The following is a 27415-nucleotide window of genomic DNA, read 5'->3' on the forward strand; positions in this document are numbered from 1 at the left end:
TTACAAAGCCGGGTAAATGGATGGTACCTACAGGCGTTGTTTAATATTTTTCATAATACGTTATAATTATTTCAAAATACATATACATATACAGTTCTATTTTATATTGCACGAGGCCCTGTGTCACAGTCGATAAAGATCCCTCCCTTTTCAAAGGCCGTAAACGCCGACCACAGACGTAAATTTTGCAGCCCTTTGCCGACAATATGAGTGAAAAAATTTCAAGAGAGACTTTAAACAATATTCAATCAATCAATCAATAATTCCCTATATACAACTAGAATGACGCATTCTGGACCTCTACCAGAAGTTGTGCTTAAATTTACGCGATCTTTATTCGATACTCTCACAAATATACGTATGTTTTAAGTCACAATTAAAAGCTAATACCGCTAGAGGAGATGTATTCTCGTCCAGGTCTAATCAGGATAGAGGTAAATACACAGGTGTATTGAGATACAGGTGGTGGTAAATGCCTGTACTACGTGATAAAACTTAGGTAACATGCGCATATAATAGCAAAGCTATCTAGGTCAGAAAGTACTATTGTGTATGACGTGATAGGTTTTTTTTGTATTAATGATAATGAAAAATGAACAGTTACCAAATAGAAGTAGAGTAATTCAAATAGTGAAAATACTGTTCTGAGTTGATGGTACAAGTATCCATGAATAACTCACATTTCTAAGGACGAAAAAGGAAATTGAGTTAGCTGGATTTGTGTTGTACTTATCTGCTAATGAGTGGACATTTTCTTTGTCAATTATTGCAAAGATTCTACGGATTATGTATTTTTTCTCCTCTAAAAAAATACCTCAAAAGAATATTCACAATATTGTTGAGTAAATCGTAGAAGTCTAAACTGATCATCCATTCATAGACATATTCTTTTTCAGGAATTAGTCGTAAAATCACTTTATGAGGAAGTAGAAATCTTTAAAAATTAATTTCTTCTCTCATTCTCCGAACGTCTTCTCATTGCTGATGTTCCAACGGAATGATACGTATGAATATGTAACATGTCGCTTTCTTTGCTCGCTTGAGGATAAAGATTTCATGGATGAATATATGCAATGTAGCTTGAATATAAAGTGACATTAACATTTGAATGGAAAAAAAACTACTACTTGAACTCTAAGCATAATCATTTCCCGATTCACTATTGGCTGGGAATTTCCCCCCACTTTGTGTGGGTAGAGGGTTGCTTCCCAAGTTTGTAACCTTTCCGCCCCCAAAAAGGAGTGTTGAATACCCCAAAGTGGGGAAAAATGACTTTTTTGTTAAAATGTTCAACCAAAGGAAGAGAGTGTACAATCCTCCCTCTAGTTCATCCTCTGATACGTGAAAGGCGAAGATCAATCTCATAATTCCTATAAGCAATACAAAATAGAGAGTTGAACAAACACGCACTCCTGGATATACCAGAGGTGGGATCAGTACCTAGGAGGAGTGAGCATCCCCTGTCGACCGGTCACGCCCGCCGTGAGCCCTATATCTTGATCAGGTAAACGGAATTATGTCAAAATCAGTGTGCCAAGAACGGCCTAACAATCAGTATGAAACACGTCAGACAGCATTTGACCCAATGATAGGCTGTATTGGCAAACTAGATCGTTATAATGACCATAGAATTTGCGAAATTTTTATTTTAAACGAGACTGTTGGAGCCCCTGCACCATCAACTTGTTTGCCAGTAGCCTGCTTCGCTTTAACAACTGACCATACGCAGAACAAGCTCTTGCGTATCGAATCAGTTGAGAGATGTGAACACCATATGCAGGTGATAATGGAATATTGCTACATAAATATGGGAAGTTGACGATGGAGAAGTTGAAATCATCCCGTTTGTCATAAATTTGAGGTGTTAGTTTGCAGTTAATATCTACGTCACTAACTATATTTAAAAAGATATTTAAAAATACAAAATAGTCCTTCGGATAAGACCGCAAAAACCGAGGTCCCGTGTCACAGCAGGTATGGCATGATAAAAATCCCTCCCTGCTCAATGGCCATAAGCGCCGAGCATACGTCTAAATTTTGCAGCCCTTCACCGGCAGTGGTGACGTCTCCATACGAGTGAAATATTCGCGAGAGGGACGTTAAACAATATTCAATCAATCAATCTAAATAAATTGTTTTCTTTTTATATACAAATTGCTAATGACAAATAAAATATTATAGATTTAAGAGAAAATGCATGTCTAGCCTCCTCATAAGAATTCGCGGTAGCTCAGTGCCTCCTAACCGGGAGGTCGTGAGTTCCAACCCCGATCCATGGCTGCGTCAAACATAGGCGAGTGAGAATTACAGGTCTCTCGGATATGACCTTTAAAACGGAGGTTCCATGTCGCGGCAGGCGAAGGCACGTTAAAAAAGATTCTCGAGAGGGACGTTAAAAATACACAATCAATCAATCATTTGTTCCGCGCATGGATTCGATTTAAAGTAAATGAAATTAAATTCAGGTGCCGAATAACAAAATATCTGTTTTAGTTTTTCGTTTTGTTTGTTGCTCCAAAACGATACCCCTTTTCTTTATCATTAAGGTCTTCTGTTTCCACTGTAAGACTCAAGTTTGTTCTCTTTTTTCGTACAAATTTTGTGCACGCGATCTTTTGGATATGCGTTGACCGATTTTCGTCAAATTTTCAGGAATGATAGATATTCACTTAAACTCAGTATGTTTTTTGTTTACGATTTCGTTTACGTCAATTATTACGAAAGATATTGACATTTTAGTTAAATCTTGGGGGTGTTCTCGGAAATTATTAAAAGTATCAATTTCAAATTTTCATCGATTGCAGAGCAGACTTCATATCTGTGTATAATAAAAGGCGAAAATAACGAACAGCGATCAATCTCATAACTCCTAAAAGCAATACAAAATAGATAATTGGGCAAACACGGACCCCTGGACACACCAGAGGTGGGATCAGGTGCCTAGGAGGAGTAAGCATCCCCTGTTGACCGGTCACACCCGCCGTGAGCCCTATATCCTAATCAGGTAAACGGAGTTATCCGCAGTCAAAATCAGTGTGCCAAGAACGGCTTAACAATCGGTATAAAACACATCAGACAGCATTTGACCCAATGTGAGGTTGTATTGACGAACTAGATCGTTATAACGACCATAGAATTTGCTAAATGCTGACTTCAATCGAGACTGTTGAAATCCCTGTACCATCAACTTGTTTGCCAGTAGCTTACCTCGATTTAAAAACTGACTATACCCAGAACAAGCTCTTGCATATCAAATCAGTTGAGATATATAAACACCATATGCAGGTGATAATGGAATATTGCTACACAAATATGGAAAGTTGACGATAGAGAAGCTGAAATCATCCCGTTTGTCATACAGTTGAGTTGTCAGTTTGCCGTTAATGTCTACTTTCAATAAAATATCTAAGTATGAAGCAGAAGTGGACGACTTTGTGGTGTCCTTTATTTCGAGCTCACAGGGATATATCAAATCGACATATGAATGAAAGCTATCATTGTTAATAGACAAAACGTCATCGATATATCTAAAAGTCGAATTGAAGGTCACAGCGAGAGATTTTTTCTTCTCACGTAGAAGTTTTTGAATAAATTCTGCTTCATATGAATATAAAAACATATCTCCTATAAGCAATAGATTATTTAAAACGTAAAAAATGCAGAAGCTCGGTAGGCCTCGAAAAAAAGTCACAAGTTTTTCATGCATTTTTGTAAACATTTTCGTCAATATCTTCCTAACGAAAACTAATTTGATAAGACATATCGAACAAAAGTTGTAGATAATGAAGAGACCTATTCTACTATATCAAGTTTTAGGGGTCAATCCCTCCGATAAAGGACCGAGACGGGTCAAGAGTATTTTCAAAATATCTAAAAAAAATTAACAAGAATTTGTTAAGCATTATTGAAGGAAAGTTCTTTGTTTTGCAATTCGTGATGTCAAGAAAATGATCATTGATTACGAAATGAGGGATTTTTAGGGGAATATTGTACGAAACTTTAATGCTTTCCATCTCTTAAACGCAAAATATTTTGAAGAGCATTATAGAATATAAATTGGTCAGAATGTGACTCCAAACAATAACACGTCTTCAAACTATGCTTTAGATTCCTTTTTAAGGAATTCAGGGGTTGGTCCCTAGAACTGAATAGCCTATTATATGTCTAGAAAACTAAAACCATTACCATTTTGTTAACCGATGTAGAACAAAAGTTGTAGATACTGTTAAAACCTATTTGACAATATCAAGTTTGAGGGGTCAGCCCCTTAAATAAAGGACCGAGAAAGAGAGGTCAAAAGTATTTTCTAAATATCGCAAAATCGAAAAAGAATTTGAAGAAAAGTTGTTGGTTTGAACGTTTTGCAACTGCTGATATCACCAAAATGAAAATTTATTACGTAATAAGGGATTTCAAGGGGAATTATGTACGGAACTTTAATGCTTTCTATCTCTTGAACGAAATATTTTGTAAAACGATAAGCAACATAAATTGGTCAGAATGTGACTGTAAACAATAATAATATCTCCTAATTTTGTCTTACAACCCCTTTCAAGGAGTCCAGGACGTGTCCCCTAATACTGAATATCATATACATGTATCCTTTCAATAACATATTAATAGCGTAAAAATGCGTAATGACCAAAAACATAGATTGTGACCCCCTGTGCTTGGTCCCTCGGAAGGATATCTTAACATAACAACTTTTCATCCCAACAATTCATTTAAACGTCTATAATATTTCTTTCAATTGCAAATAATTTCACTCTTGATTTAATAGCCAACCACATAACACCTAGTTATTTAGACTTCTGCTCAATCTTGGGTAAACTGTGTCTGTGTTACGCATCCGGGCTTTTGCTATTCTCTTTTCGTATTGATATTGCGATTCATAGGTTTTAACATACCTCCACGCCCCTTTTTAGCATGCAAAACATTCTCTAAAATCTCAGACCGTCTTAAAAGGATATACGACGATATCAAGTTTTAGGGACCAGTCCCTTAAAAAGGACCCAAATGCGCCAGAATTTGTTTTTAAATATCTAAAAAGCTAAATAGTTTGGTAAGCATTATAGAAGCAAAATTGTATCTTTTAGATACCATTTTGCAACTGTTGATGTTAAGTTTAAATGACCATTCATTACGTAGATAAGTGCTTCATAGATGAATAGTTTTCAAAAGTTTGTTGCTCAATAAAAATATTTTGTAAAACACAATATAACAAAATTGCCCAAATATCACTCTAAATAATGTGCAATATTTAGAAATACACGAACCAGTTCCTAAAACCCTTGACCTTTTCTTCCTTGGGATATCATGAAATCATGGATGGCATCGTTGAGATGAAGACGTAAAAGGAGTGATTGTTCCTCTTCAAGATGAAAACGTAAACATTTGATTGCTCCTTGCAAAACTAGTACTCTCACCTATAAGTAACTCAGATACGACCCTTACGAACAAAGATACATTGCTGGATCCCGTAAGTGCTCTAACAAGCCCCTATCTTTGCTCCTCACAAAAATATTAACAGCTGTGAAGGAGACAATTCAAACTTACTGTGCGACTATATATGCCCGAAGTGGTGTTAATCAAATGGGATTCTAAAAAAATTCTAAAAAACTTTTAGTAAATTGAAATCGCAAAACTTTTCCCAAATATATAACAGCAAAACCTGTGGCCGAGTGGTTAGAGAATAGCGCTCAAAACCACACGGGTTCTCACCTTTGGTCGGCGCGGGTTCGAATCCCGCTCGCGCTAATAGAGAAAGTTTCCTAGTTTGCTTGTGGAAGGTCGGTGGTCTCTTCTCAGGTACATTGAATCTGGGTTCTCTCTTCCACCAATAAAAATTGGGCGCCACCAGATAAATGAAAAATTGTTGAGTGTGGCGGAAAACATTAATCAATCGTTGTGGCGGTCTGGTTTGCCGATGCAGCCTGTCATTTAATCAAGTGTTTCATGCCGATTGTTAGGCCGTTCTTGGCACACTGATTTTGACTGCGGGGGATTCCGTTTGCCTGATCAGGATATAGGGCTCACGGCGGGTGTGACCGGGGAACAGGGAATGCTTACTCCTCCTAGGCACCTGATCCCACCTCTGGTATATCCAGGGGTCCGTGTTTGCTCAACTATCTATTTTGTATTGTTTGTGGGAGTTATGAGATTGATCACTGTTCGTAATCTTCATCTTTTCATCTACGTAGTAGTTGGAAGTATTGGTGCGAGCCCGCACTGCTGTGACTAGTCCGAAATATCTGACGTTTTCCTGGCTTTTTTATGATTTACTGTGCCAGGAAAACTTGCGAGCCGAATTTAATATTAAACTCATAATTAAACAATAAAACGATGCTTTTTGTACTTACTAATATCGATTAAAAGAAAATATCACTCCGAAATTCGATAACATAGGCACACAATTGTAGTCAACCGAATTTTCGCTGTCATTTGAGCGAACGAGTCGCGTGACTCAAAACAGCTCGACTGTTTGTTAAAATGTTTTCATGAGGCTGCTTATGTGATTGAAGAAACCATAAAATCGATATTAATAAGTACAAGAAGCATCATTTTATTGATTAATTATGAGCTTAACATTATATTCGGCTTGCAAGTATTTAAAATCGGTCCGAGAATGCCGCCTCCAGCTGGAGGCGGTGAATTTCCAGTTTACGTAATGGCGCCGGTTCTGACGTTTTCCTGGCACGGTAAATATCAAAATCATAAATAAGCCAGGAAAACGTCAGATATTTCGGACTATGCTGTGGCCAAGAACACTAAGCATAAGTCTGAATTTGTGGTACTTTGCTACAGCTTGTGTTGTTTTAATAATGAAAAAGTGAAGATGAATAGTTACATTAAGTGATACAGACATTGAATAAAAGATGACCTTCAAAACGGAGTCCTGTATCGCGAAAGGCGTTGGCACTTTAAGGAACCCTCACTGCTACGGATAACAAAAATTCATTTTCAATCCATGTCTGAATTGTTAGGTCAGCTCAGGTGACCTATTCCAATTGGTCAGCGTCCGTCGTGTGTTAACAATTCAACATTTTTAACTTCCTCTTGATAACTACCAATTCCAATTCTTTTCAAATTTGACATGAAGCATCATTTAAACGAGGGGACATAAATTGTATTTCAGGACTCTTGAACTCCTGGGGTCTTAAGGGTGGGACTGGAACTGCCACAAATTGACCAATTTTCAAAAATACGCTTCTCTATTACTAAATGCATGGTGATGTAGAGCAGGAAGGCTTCTACCACTATTATAAATTTCATAATCCCTAGGGTAGAAGTTCTGCCACAAGAGCGGTACCAAACTTGGTATATAGTGTTAATGTGTAAAACATTTAAATAACATCTTCTTTAGTGTCATTGATACTGATTCTGAAGTTATATGTAATTCATGCAAATTTTAAAACAAAGTGCACTGCAATACTTATTTCAAATTTGCTGTAATTAATAGATGTGTCCTAATTTCCGATTCGTTTAAAAAACATGTACAATGGTGCGTTTAATTTGTATCCGACATTAGTATGGTCTGACCCTTAAACAACCTTTCCATCCCAATATGTACCAAAAAAAACCACAAAACAACTTAGTATTGATCAAATAAACACAAAGTAAGGAAAACACCTTAGTGTTTAATCATAGGAAGATAGGGTTGTTAGGCTAAGCCAAGGAAGCAGTCACGTGCAGCTTTAAACAAGTCGTGATGAATTGGAAAAATATATGCATGCCTTGCTATTTTTTTACTGTTCCTTACGTGAATAAAATGCATATGATAAAAAGTTGATTTTTATATTCTAAATTATATTCATTTGCACTTCGGAAAAAACACGAATAGTGAAAATCTGATTTTATATTACATGTATTTCAAATATATATTTGCTGTATCAAATACGGGGGGGGGGGGGGGGGGGGGGGGGGGGGGGTATCGCCGCTTCAAACGTATATATACATATGAACTAATTTTCAAATTAGTTGAAGCGTTTTTGGTTATCTATGCGGAAAAATAGTTTATAGCTCAGCATAAGATAGTTTCCATGCAGAGATTTTGAAACTGTCAAAACAGCACGATCAGAGAATGTCAGGACTTTATACTTCCATTTCTGTAAAAGAGCGATACCGGGTAATGATTTTTAGCTCTCAGCAAAATCTTCAAATGTGTAAGCTTGCAGTCAAAGACTGTAGGACGGTGCTATAAATAGAATGAAACCGTCTGCCAATCGTTACGTTGATCTAAGTTTACCCTCAGTCGTATTGTCATCTCCATCCTGATTACTGCTAATTAGATCAAATATAGGAGACGGAGTCGTATCAGTCGCCACATCGGCTTACTACAAAAGGCTGCTGAATCAACAGACATGCTCCTGCCTATCATTTATAAAGGAGCTAATTCAACACAATTAACCCGGTTAATACGCTTCCAATTAAAACCTTATTCTTAGCATTACCATGTCGCGTCCTTATTTTAAATGTTAAACATGAGAGAGAGAGAGAGAGAGAGAGACAGAGAGAGAGACAGAGAGAGAGAATCTACACTGATTTACAAATGATAAGATACTTGGTCTTTTTGTTTATTAATTAGTTTTCTTAAAGGAGATTTATGGGAGTAATTTCAATCAAAATTACCAAGGAAATGATACATAATGAAATATGACAATGATTTCTAGTAATTCAATTGATTAGGTGTATATACATGTCTATACAAAAAGCAATGCAAAATATTTACATTTCCAATGTTTAATTTTTACCTTCGATATATTTACATTGTATCAATATGAAATGATAGCTATTTCCTCATGAACGTGAACAATGGTCGTGTCGTATGGATCTTTACATAGTACGACTATTGTATCGGTTGGGGATATTGCAACAGAAATGAAAGTAGACTGAATATAAACGTAAAAAAAAATGAGTTTCATTTTTAAAAATACATGAGGTTATGAAAAGCAGCACTTCACGATACAATATTTTTCATGGAGTGCTTAAGCACATGATGAGCACAAAACATTGCTTTTGATAAATTTATATACTTATACGTGAGAAGAAAAAAAATCTCTCTTGCTGTGGCCTTCAATTCGACATTTGAATATATCGACGATGTATTACCTATTAACAATAATAGTTTTCTTTCATATGTCGATTCAATATATCTCGGTGAACTTGAAATAAAAGACACCACAGTCGTCCACTTCTGCTTCATACTTAGATATTTTATTGAAAGTAAATATTAACGACAAAATAACGACTCAACTTTATGACAAACGGGATGATTTCAGCTTCTCTATCGTCAACTTCCCATATTTAAGTAGCAATATTCCATTACCACCTGCATATGGTGTTTACATCTCTCAACTGATTCGATACGGGTCAGTTTTTAAATCGAAACAGGCTACTGGCAAACAAGTTGATGGTGCAGGGGTTCCAACAGTCTCGTTTAAAATCAGCATTTCGCAAATTCTATGGTCGTTATAACGATCTAGTTTGTCAATACAACCTATCATTGGGTCAAATACTGTCTGTCGTGCTTCATGCCGATTGCACACTGATTTCGACTACGGATAACTCCGTTTACCTGATCTAGATATATAGGGCTCACGGCGAGTGTGACCGGTAACTCTCTATTTTGTATTGCTTATAGGATTTATAAGATTGATCACTGTTCGTTATCTTCATCTTTCATAAATAAAATTTGCCATTACTAATGATGAAACACCCACTGCAGGATTCAACCTCTTTCAGTCAAACCTCATCGTTTAAAAATGGGTACTATTTCGTTTTCTATTTTACAACCAAGCCAATTAATTCATCGGCTATACATAGACCCGATAGGTACTTAAAAAATGAAAATTACCAGTTCTGTGAAGTTCACTTTGAAAATTCAAAAGCGACTTTTTAAGAAAAAAAAATAATCCATTTATCAAATCGTCAAAACGGGTCATGTACAATGTATTCCTTTTTTATCATTAGATACATGTATTCTTTGAACACGCAATATACAAATTATATTTCATCTTCGGAACTGAAACAACCGCCGCGGTGGGCGAAGGGTTAGAGCATTCGCCCTGTATGTGGAAGGCCCGGGGTTCGAATCCCGGCCGCGACACACCTAAGTCGTTAAAACAGGTACTGACAGTTCCATCGCCAAACGCTCGGCATCAGGTGTGAATGTCACGGGTCCTCGGATATAACCTTATAAACGGATGACCCGTGTCACAGTAGGTGTGGCACGCTAAAGAACCCTCACTGCTCAATGGTCGTAAGCGCCGAGCATAGGCCTAAATTTGAAGCCCTTCACCGGTCTTGGTGACGTCTCCTTCTAGAGTGAGACGTTAAGCAAGATACAATCAATCAATCGGAACTGTAACACAAACAGTTAATAGCACTGCATGTACAGTTTATATTGAGACCATCTTATACGTAATCCACCAACATGTTCTTGTTCTTCATCTTTTTTCAACTACAGTCCAGCTGGACATGTCATTACTGGTGATGTTGATATAGTTGAAAATGAGGACCTCAAATCACTTATTCTTAAAGGTCCTAAATACAGAGAACCTCGGTCTTTTAATTGGCGACAGAACTTCATCTCTATTATGAGTTCTGTCGAAGATTATGCCAGACGATGGGCTAAATATGAAAAAGAAGAACTTGATACATTGTCAGAATGGGTTAAAAGCATAAGAGGGATATTAAAATCCCGCATTAGACACATGAAAACAAAAGTACGTACCATCTATCCTTCTGTGTTTAGTAAACCAGAAGTGATAAAAGAATTAGATAGGTTACATGAGGAATATGTTTTGGTTCCAGCTGACAAAGCTAGTAACAACATTGTCTTTGTTTGTAAGGCTCATTATTACAACTGTATTTTAAACGAACTTGGCATTAATTCCACTTTTGGTAATCATACTTATACTCCGACTGCCCTTTCAAAAGACGAAATTCTTCAAAACCATGCTTCAGTTTTAGACACATTTAATATTCCAGTCAATGGGTCGAATGAATATGAGTTACCGTACCTATACTGGATTCCTAAACTACATAAAAACCCTTACAAACAAAGATACATTGCTGGATCCAGTAAGTGCTCTACCAAGCCCCTATCTTTGCTCCTCACGAAAATGTTAACAGCTGTGAAGGAGAAACTTCAAACTTACTGTGCGACTACATATGCCAGAAGTGGTGTTAATCAAATGTGGATTCTAAAAAATTCTAAAGAACTTTTAGTAAACTTGAAATCACAGAATTTTTCCCAAATCAATAGCATTAAAACCTATGACTTTTCAACACTATACACGACCATTCCTCACGATAAATTAAAGACTAGACTTTTTGACATCATAGACAGTTGCTTCTTCAACAAAAACGGAAATATTCATATCTAGTGATCAGTCATTCAAAAACTTACTTTGTTAAACACCACTCTGATTCCACGCACAAGTACTCTGAAGTTGAAATAAAAAATATGCTAGAGTTCCTCATTGACAATATCTTCGTGGTCTTTGGTGATCAGGTCTTCCAACAGTCTGTTGGAATTCCCATGGGCACGAATTGTGCTCCTTTGTTAGCTGACATGTTTTTATATTCATATGAAGCAGAATTTATTCAAAAACTTCTACGTGAGAAGAAAAAATCTCTCGCTGTGACCTTCAATTCGACTTTTAGATATATCGATGACGTTTTGTCTATTAACAATGATAGCTTTCATTCATATGTCGATTTGATATATCCCTGTGAACTCGAAATAAAGGACACCACAGAGTCGTCCACTTCTGTTTCATACTTAGATATTTTATTGAAAGTAGACATTAACGGCAAACTAACAACTCAACTGTATGACAAACGGGATGATTTCAGCTTCTCCATCGTCAACTTCCCACATTTATGTAGCAATATTCCATTATCACCTGCATATGGTGTTTATATATCTCAACTGATTCGATATGCAAGAGCTTGTTCTGGGTATAGTCAGTTTTTAAATCGAGGTAAGCTACTGACAAACAAGTTGATGGTACAGGGATTTCAACAGTCTCGATTGAAGTCAGCATTTCGCAAATTCTATGGTCCTTATAACGATCTAGTTCGTCAATACAACCTCGCATTGGGTCAAATGCTGTCTGACGTGTTTCATACCGATTGTTAAGCCGTTCTTGGCACACTGATTTTGACTGCGGATAACTCCGTTTACCTGATCAGGATATGGGGCTCACGGCGGGGGTGACCGGTCAACAGGGGATGCTTACTCCTCCTAGGCACCTGATCCCACCTCTGGTGTGTCCAGGGGTCCGTGTTTGCCCAACTATCTATTTTGTATTGCTTGTAGGAGTTATGGGATTGATCACTGTTCGTTATCTTCACCTTGCATTGAATACAACACTGTGGTCTGTGCTTGTTTCAAACAATGCTTTAATAGCAACCAAACGAGAAATCACGTGTGTTCATTTGTGAAATCACGTGTGTTCATTTGTGATTATCCCAGCATTGGATGATTATATTACAAAATAATAGGAAAGTTTGCTGAACTTTGGTTTTTGTAATATTTGAAGAAAATACACAGCGCTTATATCTACATTCTGCAGGTAAATAGAAAATATACAGCGCTTATATCTACATTCTGCAGGCAAATAGAAAATATACAGCGCTTAATATACATGTATCGACATTCTCAGGTAAATGGAAAATATACAGCGCTTATTTCTACATTCTGCATGTAAATGTACATTTCTAGACAGTCATATTGACACATATAATATGTTTTTAATAATCCTTATTTTTTTTGGCCAGGTTACTGGCATTCATGTATATAAAAATAAAAAAATCATATGATATCGTGCACGTTTTTCACCATGATTCAAAACACGTTGAGTTAAGACTGATCTTCAATTCTTTAGAAAAACCTGACGATTTTCAATATGTAGATGCTTGTTTTTTCAGGCCTTTGAAGTTTATTTTTAATGCTACATGTAGTTTCTTTCTTCTTCTATGTAAATATTCTATCATCCTGAAAAAGGGACAGGTCGTATATTTACTCAAGACCTGCGGAACCAAGTGTGCGACCAGGGCGTTAGACCTTTCGATGGCGCGGTGGAATTCTCGCCACGCTGTCACACGCTACATAGACATTGAGAATGGAAAAGAGTCATTTAAAGTAAATTTAAGAGGAACACACAAGATACACACTGGATTTGAAATATTTTATAAAGCACAAAGTTTGTCATGAACTCTTAAATAGACATGAGTGCCCTAAGTAAGGAAATATTTTAATATAAAGTATACACATTATATATATATAGGTAAAAAATAAAAATGAAACACGAAGACGTTTAGTAAAGCTTTAGCGCTTTCATTTCAAATCTATATATATAAGATGTTTAAAGTATATTCACATTTGATATCTGTCCTCATTTTAATGTTCTGACATTTTAAAAACTAATACACACTATCGTTGATGACGTCTTCCTTCTGCTATGGACATCTCCGTTTCGTGGCGAGGCTTGGCTGTCTGGTCTCCCAAGGCAGTAATTGTTCACCCGTGGTCCTGTATCTTAGCACTTCTGGAGACAGCTGCTGGCGTTGGTTGTTCATCTCCATCACAGAGGACATCAAGGCATTGTGTGACTAAGGAGAGAATTTCAGATTTATAGGTGTACATGTATGTATATTTTCGAAATAACTTGCACATTTTTGACTATTTTCTTTGATATTTAACAATGGTGCAAATCCTTCAGGCCAAATTGTACGGGATATTCCTTTTGGTGTGTGTAGGATGACATGATTTGAAATTCAAATATTGAAAAACAAATATTGGTGTGTGTCCATTGTTTTGTAAAATATGTCAGGATTTGCATCATTGTTAAAGATGAAAATACTAAAGACCAAAGACTGGCCGAATTGAAAATATTTTTTACTGCACAGAACTATCAGGAAAAAACTCATTCTTAGCCATAAATTCCACAGCATATACTTAGAACAAGAAAAAAAATAGACGACCACGGTCCTTTCCTAATACCATTTTTGACAACTTACAACGAAAAACATAAAAATATCTTTCAGGAAGCTAAGAAAAATTTTGCAATTATTGAGCGTGGTTTAGAACTTCAGAAAACTATTCCCAAATCTGACCTACTCCACAGCCAACGACAACCATCCAACTTGAAGAAATTATTAAAAAATAGCCAAATTCAATTCAATGCCTGAACGAGATGTGTTTGTGAAACACAAATGCCCCCGATAATGGCCAATTTCGAAGATGGCCAAGGTCACAAGGGCAAATATCTTGGTACCAGTAGAAAGATCTTGTCAAAAGAAATGTTCATGTACAATATGAAAGCTCTAATATTTACCATTTAGAGGATATGACCAATGTAAAAAAAAATAAAATAAAAGTAGGTCAAATGTTAAGGTCAAAAGGTTCAATACCAACGGAAAGGTCTTGTAACAAGGAATATTCATGTGAAATATCAAAGCTCTATCACTTACTGTTCAAAAGTTATTTGCAAAGTTAAAGTTTTCAAAAAGTAAGTCAAACTCCAATATCAAGGTCATAGGGTAAAAAATATTGGTACCCACGGAAAGGTCTTGTCACAAGGAATACTCATGTGAAATATCAAAGCTCTATCACTTACTGTTCAAAAGTTATTTGCAAGGTTAAAGTTTCAGACAGAATGACAGACAGGACAAAAACATTACATGTATGCCCCCCGATCTTCGATCTCGGGGGCATAAAAATATGCAGTTTCTACATGTGGTGACTTGAGGTGTGGTACATGCCCTCCCCAAAAACAGGACCTTCTATTACTTTTAAATGCGGAAAATATTTTACTGTAAATGATAACATGTCATGCAAATCGAAAAACTTGATATATTGCATTATTTGTAACATGTGTGGCGAGGAATATAGTGGACAAACCGGAACACAATTAACAGCCAGGGTGCGTGTCTACTGCCAACAAGTTAGTGATCTAAGTACAATAAATACCCGTGTAGTGACGATTTTGACACATGTGCTAGAGACAATTACGTGTTTCCATTTTACAAACTTAAAACAGAATCAACGTTCATGAGACTTGCTTAAGAAAATTATTTCATTAAACTGTTTTTTCCTAGACTAAACAAACATTAATCAATGCATGTAAAAACATCCTGATTGTCAAACCTTTTAATTCATCAACTTTTATTATGTAAAATTTTATGCTATTCTGCCCAAGTCACATTTCCCGAGCTTTTGTATTATGACGTTATGTATCTATTCCCTCCAAGCAACGACTATCATTACGTCATCATAGACAATAAATAACTTCATATTCAATATTTGTATTCACCTGATGATGAACATTAAAATCCAGAAAGCGCTAGTGATTTGAATATATTTTGGAACTGCATATTTTCCTGGGTTTTTTTCTTCTTCAATTTTAATTATATTGTGTGTGTGATATCAACTCTTTCTATTTGGATTAACATGTTTTGGGCACTCTAGTTTCCCTTTTAGCTCTTACAAGTTTATTGTTATTTAGAATTTCCAAAATTTTGGCTTCAGCATCACTGAAGAAACATTATTTAAAATTGGCACCGTATAAGTTTTACATATGCAAGGTGAAGATAACGAACAGTGATCAATCTCATAACTCCTACAAGCAATACAAAATAGATAGTTGGGCAAACACGGACCCCTGGACACACCAGAGGTGGGATCAGGTGCCTAGGAGGAGTAAGCATCCCCTGTTGACCGGTCACCCCCGCCGTGAGCCCCATATCCTGATCAGGTAAACGGAGTTATCCGCAGTCAAAATCAGTGTGCCAAGAACGGCTTAACAATCGGTATGAAACACGTCAGACAGCATTTGACCCAATGCGAGGTTGTATTGACGAACTAGATCGTTATAACGACCATAGAATTTGCGAAATGCTGACTTCAATCGAGACTGTTGAAATCCCTGTACCATCAACTTGTTTGTCAGTAGCTTACCTCGATTTAAAAACTGACTATACCCAGAACAAGCTCTTGCATATTGATATATATATATATATATATATATATATATCAATATGCAAGAGCTTGTTCTGGGTATAGTCAGTTTTTAAATCGAGGTAAGCTACTGATATATATATATATATATATATATATATATATATATATAAGCACTAAAAAGGCCACGACACTGTTGGTTATTTAAAACTCAAATTTTCAACGCAACCCGCGTCTTTATCAAGAGACATATATTGCATAAACAAATAACACGATATATATATATATATATATATATATATATATATATATATATATATATAATACTCGGGAGACCAATACAAGTATTAGTCTAATGATATATCTGGGTTGCAAACGTAGGAGTGGTGATACCTCCACCCCTCCCCAAAGTTTCTGTTTATAAAGTACATGTAGTTTCAAGATTTAAATACCAGTGCAGATTATAAAAAATGCTTATTTAATTCTTGCACTTTATTAATCCTAAAAATCAAAATATACTTTTAAGAAGAAACAGTGACAAGCCCGAAAAATTCAGTGAGGTAAACTATTGAATTTGTATTTTCAGAATGACATTTATTTTTATAAAATATCATTATTGCTTTGAATACATAGATATGAAACTCTTTTTTTTTTCGTAATTCTAAACGTGGACGTGAATAAGATACAAAAGACAATTTAACAACGACCCCCACCTTATTTAAATTGTATTTTATGACTGAATTCGGAATTTAAGTTGCCGTATCTTGCTTTTATCATTGAATGTTAATGGTTTATTCAGACATCGAAGAATAAAGATTTTATTTCCCATTGTAATACAATAAACACAATCATTTAAAAGCAGTAGTAAACTCTGTGATAAAATAAAACTTCAATAAAATTCAGGAGACGTGTCTGAAATGATCAAATTCCGCAATCTATTCCTGGCACTGAAAAACTTTTAAGTAGATTAGGAAGTTCAACTGTGGATTAATTAGACTCGACTAAATCCACTTGATACATGCAACTATCGATTTCCGATTGTATCTCTTTCATTAATCTGGAGGAAGATTTTATTACCCCTTAAAATAATACACCCATTTGATTGTTCAATATGTAAACACTATCGCATATCAAAATAATGGATTGGTTGTATTCATTTCATTTAGTCATTAATTTTGCACCAACTGTACCCGTCATATCAACACCAAAAATCTTGTCTGGTAAATAACACGGATTTTAATGAATTATGATTCTTGTTGGGTTTAAACGCACCCCTTAGAGTAATGCAACTAGGAAGTTTCAAAAACAAAAATGTTTTTGTACAAAAACAAGAATTTCCCATTTTACCAAATATTTGTCATGTAGGTCATTATATTTTTAGAATTTAAATATGACGCATCTCCCGGTCCCCACGTAAAGTCACACGTACTGCGCACATGTAAATCAATGGACCGCTACTAATATTGTGGGGTGTGACGATTTCATGAAATCTTCCGCATTTATCATCATGGTTGAACGAGCTTAGTGTTATCCATAAGAAATATTCCGTGGTGAGAATTAAGCACCAGTCGGGTGATGGAATGCAATACAGATGTATGTTAATTAGAATAAATATGTCATTTGGGTTTATATAGCTTTTTGTGGATTTCGGGGAAGTGTAATCTGGGTGTTTTTGTGTGTGTGATCAACTGTGTTGGTAAATGGGGAATAGAACATAAATTTATGCTGAACTTATTTGTGACAATGTAATGAAATGTAAATGGTTTAACAGTGTAAACAACTTTAGAACAAACTTATCAATCTCATAACTCCCATGGAGAATACAAAATAAAGAATTGGGCGAATACGGACCCCTGGGTATACCAGAGGTGGGATGCCTATATATCACAGTGAATGTTCCTTCGCCAAGCACCGATGCAGCACAATGTATAAGTGAAAGTCAGAGGTATACAGCGCCATACAAGAGATGTACTAAACAGTACGACATTTGACTAAGTATATAATCAGCTCCAAAATTTTACTATCCCTTACAATATCATTATTGAAAGCAGTGAAAATGCATATGGCATATTTCCCCCCTCTGTATCTCGTACCTTTGCAGGGCCGTAAATTAACCTTCAATTTGGAGGAGGCAGGAAATTAGGCGGGGGTCTGGGGGCCGCCCAGACGCTGAGCACATTTTGTGCACACTGAACACGTTTCGTGCAAAATCCTTGATTCTAGGGCCTTCTAAGATGTTACTTGACTAACTCATTCTAAAAGAAAGATTTGGAATGCTTTTTAAGGGAGGTATCATGTTCTTAGTTATTGGAAACAACATAAATTCTAATGAACTTTAAATTTTAATTTTTTTTGGCTCAAAAGTTGGAGGAGGCAGCTGCCTCCTCCGCCTCCATGTAATTTACGGCCCTGCTTTGGGGTAGATTCGCATGTACATACTTATAATTGCAATTATCACAACCTACAAAATGTCTAAGATAATGGTAGGATTTTTAGTCCTCCCCAAAACCCGATCATTATGTTATAGGGGAAAAGTGGTCTAAATAAATCTCTCTGTGGGATAATATTGAAGCCTGTGAATTGTCTTATGCATTGAACATGAAAGATCTTTAAACTGTATATGCATTGATTTATGTCAAATTCGATGTTCAATGTACACAAACTAGAGAAATGTTGGCTTGGCTGTAGGCAAATTCTCTCAAAGTGGAGTTATTAGCAGTTTAAAAGTATGAATTAAGTACTGAAACTTTAGAATCATAACAGTAGAAATTGATTCGTTGTTTACGATGGAAATGTACAAACCTAGCTAGGAAATGTCACAGTGTTGTAATTATATTCACTTCCGCATTGACAGGGGGATTGTACGCGGTGCATTAGCTTGCTTGGCTATCTAGATGATTAAGAAAGTCCGTTGTCAGGACCCAGAGAGTGCATTCATCTATACATTAATTGTTATACACAGGAAAACTTCCGGAACATTCCTATAGTTAGTCCTTTCGACCCTTTCAGTGTCCATCTTTGTTGGATTGTTATATGCTTTAAACGTATAATTAATTTTGCTACGTTCCCTATCGAACGCCTACATTTGTGGCATTTCATCTACAGCTATTCTCGAATATGACGTAAAAACGTGGTTCAGGCTTTCCCTTTTCGAAATCGCCGGCCAACGGATATACTGAACAGACGGAACGACATTGAAACTCAAAGTTTTTGAAGTTATTTTACCATCAGAGAGGAATGGTGAGCTGCCCAAGACAGAGAAAATGGTAAACCATACGTCACAAATCCAGCCCCCACGGTCAATTTCTCTCTCTTTCGCCATTTTGCTCGTCTGTTCTGAAACCATACCTGTATATTAAAAAAGATCACATATCAATATAATGGTGATGTGTATTCATCAATAGTATATAATATGTAGAACTTATCTAGAAATTGTACATCTGTCCTCTTGTCACAGAAAATGGGATCTATCGCCAGGGGTCGTTGGGGCCAGTGAGTTAAAAATTGTTTTCATGCATACTTAAAAGAGTCCCTCAGAACAGCCTAGGTTTATATTTCAGAGTGTTATAAAAGAGAGATATTGCAACAACTGTAGCCATATAATAGAAAAAGGAAGGCCTCTACAACGATTATCTCTTGTTGTCTTACGTTCCTCTTGAGAATTTTAATAGAATTAGCAGGCTAAATTCACAAAGCAAATATACTCCTGTTTAACTTTACGACAAGCAGAAAATATATGCTTTAGGAGGGTGGTGTAGGTAAAGGATCCCTTTTTTAAACAAGATGTTATAAGATGAACCTGGATTCTGGATTCCGGAAGCTTGATTTTTGACGCCAATTTTTCTCGAAGGAACACGTCTGGATAATGGGTTTTTCGGAAAGCCTTTTCTAACTCTTGCAATTGCTTCGTGGAAAAAGTAGTTCTGTTTCGCTTGCTTTTGATGCTGTTACACACATGTAGGTCGCTAGACTTCTGCTCCGAAGCAGAGAGATGAGACGAACACGGTTCTGAAATTAAACAAGGAGGAGTAACCCTCGATTAGTTGTGTGACTATTTCTGATTGGGAATGGTTTTTAAGTGCTAACGGTGTACTTAATGTAGGTCGCCGAGTGGTTAATACATGTAAATTGAACAGCTAATGTCAAAGAAAAGAAATGATACCGATTTTTTCACCTCGTAAGCCACGTCAATGTTTGAGGGAAATTGTGCACAAATGTTTCCTATAGGGATAACACACAACTGTACTACCATTTTATTCTTATCTTCTCACATTGTATAAAAAGGAATAGAGTGGACAATGAGATTGTCCTACTAAAAGCGCGATTTTGAAGGACAGCGATTGTCAATTTCTCAGTCCTGTTTAAGTGCGCTGGCGACGCTCTAAATGCTTACAAACTGTGATTTATTGAAGATTTACTTCCCTGACATAGAAAGCAGACAACGAGATCTTTTCTAAGGCTTTAACTTCAAACACTTAAACTGTGGTATGAATAATCCAGGCGACTGTGCCCTTATGAAAATCGCCATCTGCAGTGTTCCTCTTTCAGCAATTTACGAGATGATAAAGAACCTGGGTACTGGACCCAAAAGCAACCTTAGAAAACTAGTAACACTGCAACAAATAACGTACTAGCAACACTGCAACAAATAACGTACTAGTAACACTGCAACAAATAACGTACTAGTAACACTGCAACAAATAACGTACTAGTAACACTGCAACAAATAACGTACTAGTAACACTGCAACAAATAACTAGTAACACTGCAACAAATAACGTACTAGTAACACTGCAACAAATAACGTACTAGTAACACTGCAACAAATAACGTACTAGTAACACTGCAACAAATAACTAGTAACACTGCAACAAATAACGTACTAGATGATAGAAAACTAGTAACACTGCAACAAATAACGTACTAGATGATAGAAAACTAGTAACACTGCAACAAATAACGTACTAGATGATAGAAAACTAGTAACACTGCAACAAATAACGTACTAGATGATAGAAAACTAGTAACACTGCAACAAATAACATACTAGATGATAGAAAACTAGTAACACTGCAACAAATAACGTACTAGTAACACTGCAACAAATAACGTACTAGTAACACTGCAACAAATAACGTACTAGTAACACTGCAACAAAAATGTACTAGATGATAGAAAACTAGTAACACTGCAACAAATAACGTACTAGATGATAGAAAACTAGTAACACTGCAACAAATAACGTACTAGTAACACTGCAACAAATAACGTACTAGTAACACTGCAACAAATAACGTACTAGTAACACTGCAACAAATAACGTACTAGTAACACTGCAACAAATAACTAGTAACACTGCAACAAATAACGTACTAGTAACACTGCAACAAATAACGTACTAGTAACACTGCAACAAATAACGTACTAGTAACACTGCAACAAATAACTAGTAACACTGCAACAAATAACGTACTAGATGATAGAAAACTAGTAACACTGCAACAAATAACGTACTAGATGATAGAAAACTAGTAACACTGCAACAAATAACGTACTAGATGATAGAAAACTAGTAACACTGCAACAAATAACGTACTAGCAACACTGCAACAAATAACGTACTAGTAACACTGCAACAAATAACGTACCAGATGATAGAAAACTAGTAACACTGCAACAAATAACGTACTAGTAACACTGCAACAAATAACGTACTAGTAACACTGCAACAAATAACGTACTAGTAACACTGCAACAAATAACGTACTAGTAACACTGCAACAAATAACGTACCAGATGATAGAAAACTAGTAACACTGCAACAAATAACGTACTAGATGATAGAAAACTAGTAACACTGCAACAAATAACGTACTAGTAACACTGCAACAAATAACGTACTAGTAACACTGCAACAAATAACGTACTAGTAACACTGCAACAAATAACGTACTAGATGATAGAAAACTAGTAACACTGCAACAAATAACGTACTAGATGATAGAAAACTAGTAACACTGCAACAAAGAACGTACTAGATGATAATTATTCCATCTACGTCGAGCCTTTCCTTGGTTCTCTGCCTTGATTCAGTTATTATGCAACCATGAAATGCAAGGTTTGTTTTTACTGTGGTTAAAATCTAAGAAGCCACAGTTTGATGTAGCAGGTATTTTAACGTTGGCCAGTTTGTTATACACGTAATTAGACCCAGATGTGCTGCATGTAAAAGTACAGGCCACTATGAGTCGTGATCTGAAATTTTTTCTGAACACTTCGTTGGAAATCCAGTCTGATTAAATTCCGATCTTTGATTCGCTCCGCTATTTTTATGTCGCGTGGCATCAAGGATCGGGTTTCGACATAACAATAACGGAACGGATCAAAGATAGGATTTTAATCAAATTGTTGGAAATCCTCAAATTGTGATCGTTTTTCCACTATGAAAGAAATTGATTTTAATTTATATTTCAATCCACGTGATTTCAAATAAAGGGGGAGGGGCTAATTACCGAAATCAACAATTCCCTCCTCACTGGCCGAAAATCTTGTTACAGCTGACTGGGTACGGAATGCGATAGCAGCCATTCATTGTAAGCAAATCGGCAAAAAGATACAAGACGCTAGGAAGAAATTAATCTTAAAAATTTGAACACCCCAATGAAATGGATTTTCTTAAATCAAAATTTTACGACTCTCTTTTTCATTCGGTTTCCTATCTTTACTGCGAATTGGTCGATGACCCTGAAAAATCGTTTCCACAAAACCCAAGGTTTTGCCAGACCAAAATCATATCGTGGGCAAAAACATAAAATATGTGCTGCAAACTGCCACGAGAGAGGTCGTAAAGTTTAGCATACTTGATATACAGTTCGCAATTTAAAAAACAGCAGGCGTTGAATAGATACATGTATGGAGAGTATTATGTATAATCTGGGTTTTTTCACTCCGAGATATCCATTTAATGTTTTTAGTATCTTAATATAGTAGACTATGTAAATGTTTTGATCTTGAACTGTCCTAGCTTGAAATCTTATGATAATTGGTTAATTCTGTATGAAAGGTGTACATTAGTGAATTTTATGTCACATAACTTTTTTCTACACGAGAGTCGTTTTGTTTCAGGAGAAACTTTATATTCTAGATGGTTGTGTTCTTCTTTTGACTGTTTTTCGTTTTCTGTACTCACCACGTGAGTGTTTATATTGATTAGGAAAGATTCATGAATTGGATGGGTTTAAAGTTATTCATTTAACGTCGATTACAAAACAAGTTCTACAACTCATATTAATGCTTCTCGTCGGCTCGGAGATGAAGGTTATTGATGCGGGAGGAAACCCAAGTAACTGGAGGAAACTCACGTGTTCGACCACATTTCATTCTCACAAAGAGAATAAATAGAATAGATTATATATATATATATATATATATATATATATATATATATATATATACACACACTTTTTTTTCGAACTTCATAACTTTAAAGGGACATGGACACGATTTGAGCTGAAAATTTCCGAATTTTATTTTTTCCATTTCTAATGTTTAGAATGCTTAATTAAGGTATTTCTAGTGGTCAGCAAAATTTTGAATGTCAGTTGTTAAGGTACATGGGAGATTCTTTGTTATGTAAACAAGGCTCGTGCCATATTTTGTTTACATAGGTTAAATATACCAGTAAAAGTTTCGTTTAAAGATTTTCAATTTACAAGTTAATTCTGAACACAATTAAATAGTTTCTAATGTTTGGTACATCTGATTTTATTTTAAACATGCTATTTTCTATTACACCATCTATATGTAAAACTTATACGGTACCAATTTTGATGCACCAGATGCGCATTTCGACAAATAATATCTCTTCAGTGATGCTCAACCGAAATGTTTGAAATCCGAAATAACTATGAAGTTTTAGATCTAAATATAGCCAAAAACAGCGTGCCAAACAAGTGGAGCCAAATTCGTCCAAGGATAAGAGCTATGCATGAGGGAGATAATCCTTAATTTTGAAATGAATTTCTAAATTTTATAACAGCAATTAAATATACATCCGTATTTTCAAGCTAGTGGCACGAGCCTTGTTTACATAACTAAGAATTGTGAATGCTGTATCTCATTTGTTACTAAAAAACCGATATTCAAATTTTGGTTGTCCGTTAGAAATGCTTTAGTTAAGCATTGTAAACGATAAAAATGTAAAAATAAAATCGTGTCCATGCCCCTTTAATATACAATGCTGAAATTTCTACTTATTGTAATCGTTTTATAACTCGATATTACAGGTATGTAAATAAATCGAAGACGATCAAATGATCTAATTAATCAGACCGAGAATGTCAAAGGTATTCAACATTTAAAAAATTAGTGATAACTTCAAATGAAGTGATTTATCTAAACAAATGTATATATCTAATAGTATTACATGTATATACGACAATGTGGAAATATTGTTGAAGTAAATCCAGCACTACCAGGTATTCAAACCCGTGCATCATGCTGAGTTGGGGATGGGTGTTCCATAACGCATGATTTCTGATTTAATAAAAAAATATATTAGTCTATCGAAGATTATTTTTTTCATATATGTGAATTTTGTTTATATTAATAATGGTACAACGTGTATACTCCGAAATTTGATTCATATGCATGTATATAACATCATCTCGATATTTGTTAAACCCCCACCACGCATGCTTATTTGAGGATATAAGTGGGTTTATTCTGCAACCACCACTTACATATGTGATATCTAATTAATAACCATAAACCAATATCTCATCTTGCTATCAGATAATGGTGTAGAATGAAACACACCAGACAGACAAGTTGAGACAACATCTAGATATGCTGTGGAATTAAAATATTGTCTATTTAGATTCAATTCCAATCCTATTTGTGAAGAGGATTATCACGTTTCTTAAACTAGATCATCACCTGTACGTGTATATTAAAACACCTACATGTACCCTAAACCAATATAATACTCCTCTGACTCGTGAATGCATGCATATGGTGTTTACAGGATACAGATATATCAACGCTGTACATGTTTAATCCAGTGATCGCGTCATCCAACCGAGTAGCCATGCACTGGTGGGTGTTATTAGTCTGTCGCTGTTAATGACATAATAGTTATCGGACAGAAGGTTACGTAAACAATATGATTAATCAACTGATGAACGCTGCTTTAATTTTTGCCTGTTAAGTAAAACATATTTGGTTAGATTTCTAATAAAAAGCAGCTCTACATACCCGCTATGTTAGCTGGTTGTATAATATGTTCTCTGTCTGGCAACCTCAGTATGTTGCTGATGGAAAACTTGAGAAGGGGACGTTTGGTTATGGGTTGAACCTCGCTTTTGACCTCGTCCATCGCTGCTGTTATAGGAACTATTTTATCCGTAACTAAAGTCATGATATCAGCATCTTCAATATCATCAGCATCGACATCTGAATCAACGTCGATGTTTTTATCACTCTCCTCAGTTTCCAACCCTTCCATGACTAGTTAGCAAAATCTCGTTCTCATAATTTTAGGTCTTTTATAAACGCTTCCAAGCCAAATTAATTATCTTGATTTGTCTGTTATTTCTTGATAAAAGAGACAAAAGACACTTACAAGGATGCAATGTACTCGGCGGCAAATATTAAAACTACTCGATGATGAAAAACCGTCAGTTTAATTAAACGCATTCGCTGTCAATTCACTCATCAAAGGAAGGAAATTACTGTTAAACTGGGAACTAATTTGGAATTTTTTTATTCGATTCTTTCAAAAGTTTGTAAATTTCAGGCTTCTCTCCGTACTAGAATGACAAGGGTGCTCCAAACTTGAGGAAATGAAAACCTCCATTTTCTACTTGATACACAGACTGGTGTTCTTGAGCGTCGTCCATAGCTTGCGATGACAACGTTGAATATCAGCAGCGTTTGCAATCGGCGCCAATTCATGATGAGGCTTCGTCGATCTAATCAAGAAAACTTCCTTTTATTCACGCATTACACATGAATTATTTATGAAATATAATTACGTTTTATTGTTTCAATCCTTACGATGAAACCATTCAGTATAGGCTAGTTATCATAACTTAATCATCTGTGGGATTAACGGTGGTGTGATTATCAGCGCGTTCTCCAGGTTTAGTTTTGTTATATACGAGTGTATTATTTTTTTTCTGATCGATAATAATTAATTTAAAAAAATCAACATAATTTTATTTTCACACAAATTCTACTTCAGCGTATACAATTGTTTGTTCATCGTGGACCATGGTAAAAAAGATTCAGTAACGCACGGTTCCTTAAATCAGAATATATGTGACGGGAAACTTAAAATTGTGAATTTATTGGATGATATTAACAACATGGGAATCGTTGATATCTTTTCACCTTAATAACGCTACATCCTCCATCTTTTCACCCTGCGTTATTTTAATTTTCAAGGATTTCGTCAAAATAAAGACTACTATGAAGCCCAATTTAGTAAGAAATTGAATACCTCTTTACATGTATATTCTTGTGACACATTATCATGGTTCTTTCTCAAATTATTTCAAACCTTGAATTCAGTTCATGAAGCAAACATCCGCGCGAATTTTCTCAGGTACACGATATTAAACACGAGTGTTTGAGAAAAGTAAGTACTCTCATTCAAAGTATGGGACATATTCTGTTTCTTAATACGTCTGTGCCTCCCGTGCGATATCTTTTAGACGAAGAAAACTCTCATTTATTTTGTTTTTGAGAAAAATAAATAGACCGATCGCTTCAACTATCTGGAACCCGTGTGTTACTGAATCTTTTCACCACGGTCACGATGGTTCACGGTGTTGTGGGAATTCTCATTTGATACATATATTTAGCAAAACTACAGTTCACAGATTGCTTGAAATGATTCTATTTACCGTTAGATAACATGCAGGCTACATTACTTAAAAGTACCTCTGCTACTGTATTTCAATTTAATGAGTGAAAGTGTTGGATCTTAAAACATACAATGCCAATAAGAGATTCTCACAAATGATGGAAAGGTCATGACACCTCAAATTTTCCATGCAACCTTCGTCTTTATCAAGAGACATATATCTTATCCTTAGACGAATTTGACTCCACTTTTTTGGCACACTGTTTTCCCCTAAAATAGCTCTAAAACTTCATTGTTATACCGGATTTCAAACATTTCGGTTGAGCATCACTGAAGAGACATTATTTGTCGAAATGCGCATCTGGTGCATCAAAATTGGTACCGTAAAAGTTTTACATTATGACCCCTGGGTCGAGGCCTCTGCTGGTGGACTGTTAGTCCCCGAGGGTCTCTACAGCCCAGTAGCTAAGTACTTCGTTACTACCTTGAAAATACAGATGTATATTTAATTGATGTTACAAAATTTAGAAATTCATTTCAAAATTAAGGATTATCTCCCTCACGCATAGCTCTTATCCTTA

The 27415-nt window shown here is 35.7% G+C and overlaps 1 protein-coding gene across 1 annotated transcript; it reads right to left on the minus strand.

The window, feature by feature from the left end:
* Positions 1-13181: 13181 nt before the first annotated feature.
* Positions 13182-25477, minus strand: LOC125648294 (retinal homeobox protein Rx-B-like). The gene is made up of 4 exons (XM_048875271.2): positions 25223-25477; positions 19767-19975; positions 19193-19315; positions 13182-13620 (listed from the first exon to the last, which is right to left on the minus strand). The coding sequence occupies exons 1-4, from the start codon at positions 25470-25472 to the stop codon at positions 13468-13470; spliced, it is 735 nt and encodes a 244-aa protein (XP_048731228.1). The 5' UTR covers positions 25473-25477; the 3' UTR covers positions 13182-13467.
* Positions 25478-27415: the final 1938 nt, after the last annotated feature.

The sequence above is a fragment of the Ostrea edulis genome, chromosome 6, assembly GCF_947568905.1.
Source record: "Ostrea edulis chromosome 6, xbOstEdul1.1, whole genome shotgun sequence".
Classification (NCBI taxonomy): Eukaryota; Metazoa; Mollusca; class Bivalvia; order Ostreida; family Ostreidae; genus Ostrea; species Ostrea edulis.

Coding starts and splice junctions, on each gene's coding strand:
- LOC125648294 (XM_048875271.2), bottom strand. CDS start 25,472: ATGGAAGGGTTGGAAACTGAGGAGAGTGATAAAAACATCGACGTTGAT. Junction 19,976..25,222: donor ACAACCAGCTAACATAGCGG/GTATGTAGAGCT, acceptor GTTTAATTTCAG/AACCGTGTTCGTCTCATCTC. Junction 19,316..19,766: donor TTCCGGAATCCAGAATCCAG/GTTCATCTTATA, acceptor TTTAATATACAG/GTATGGTTTCAGAACAGACG.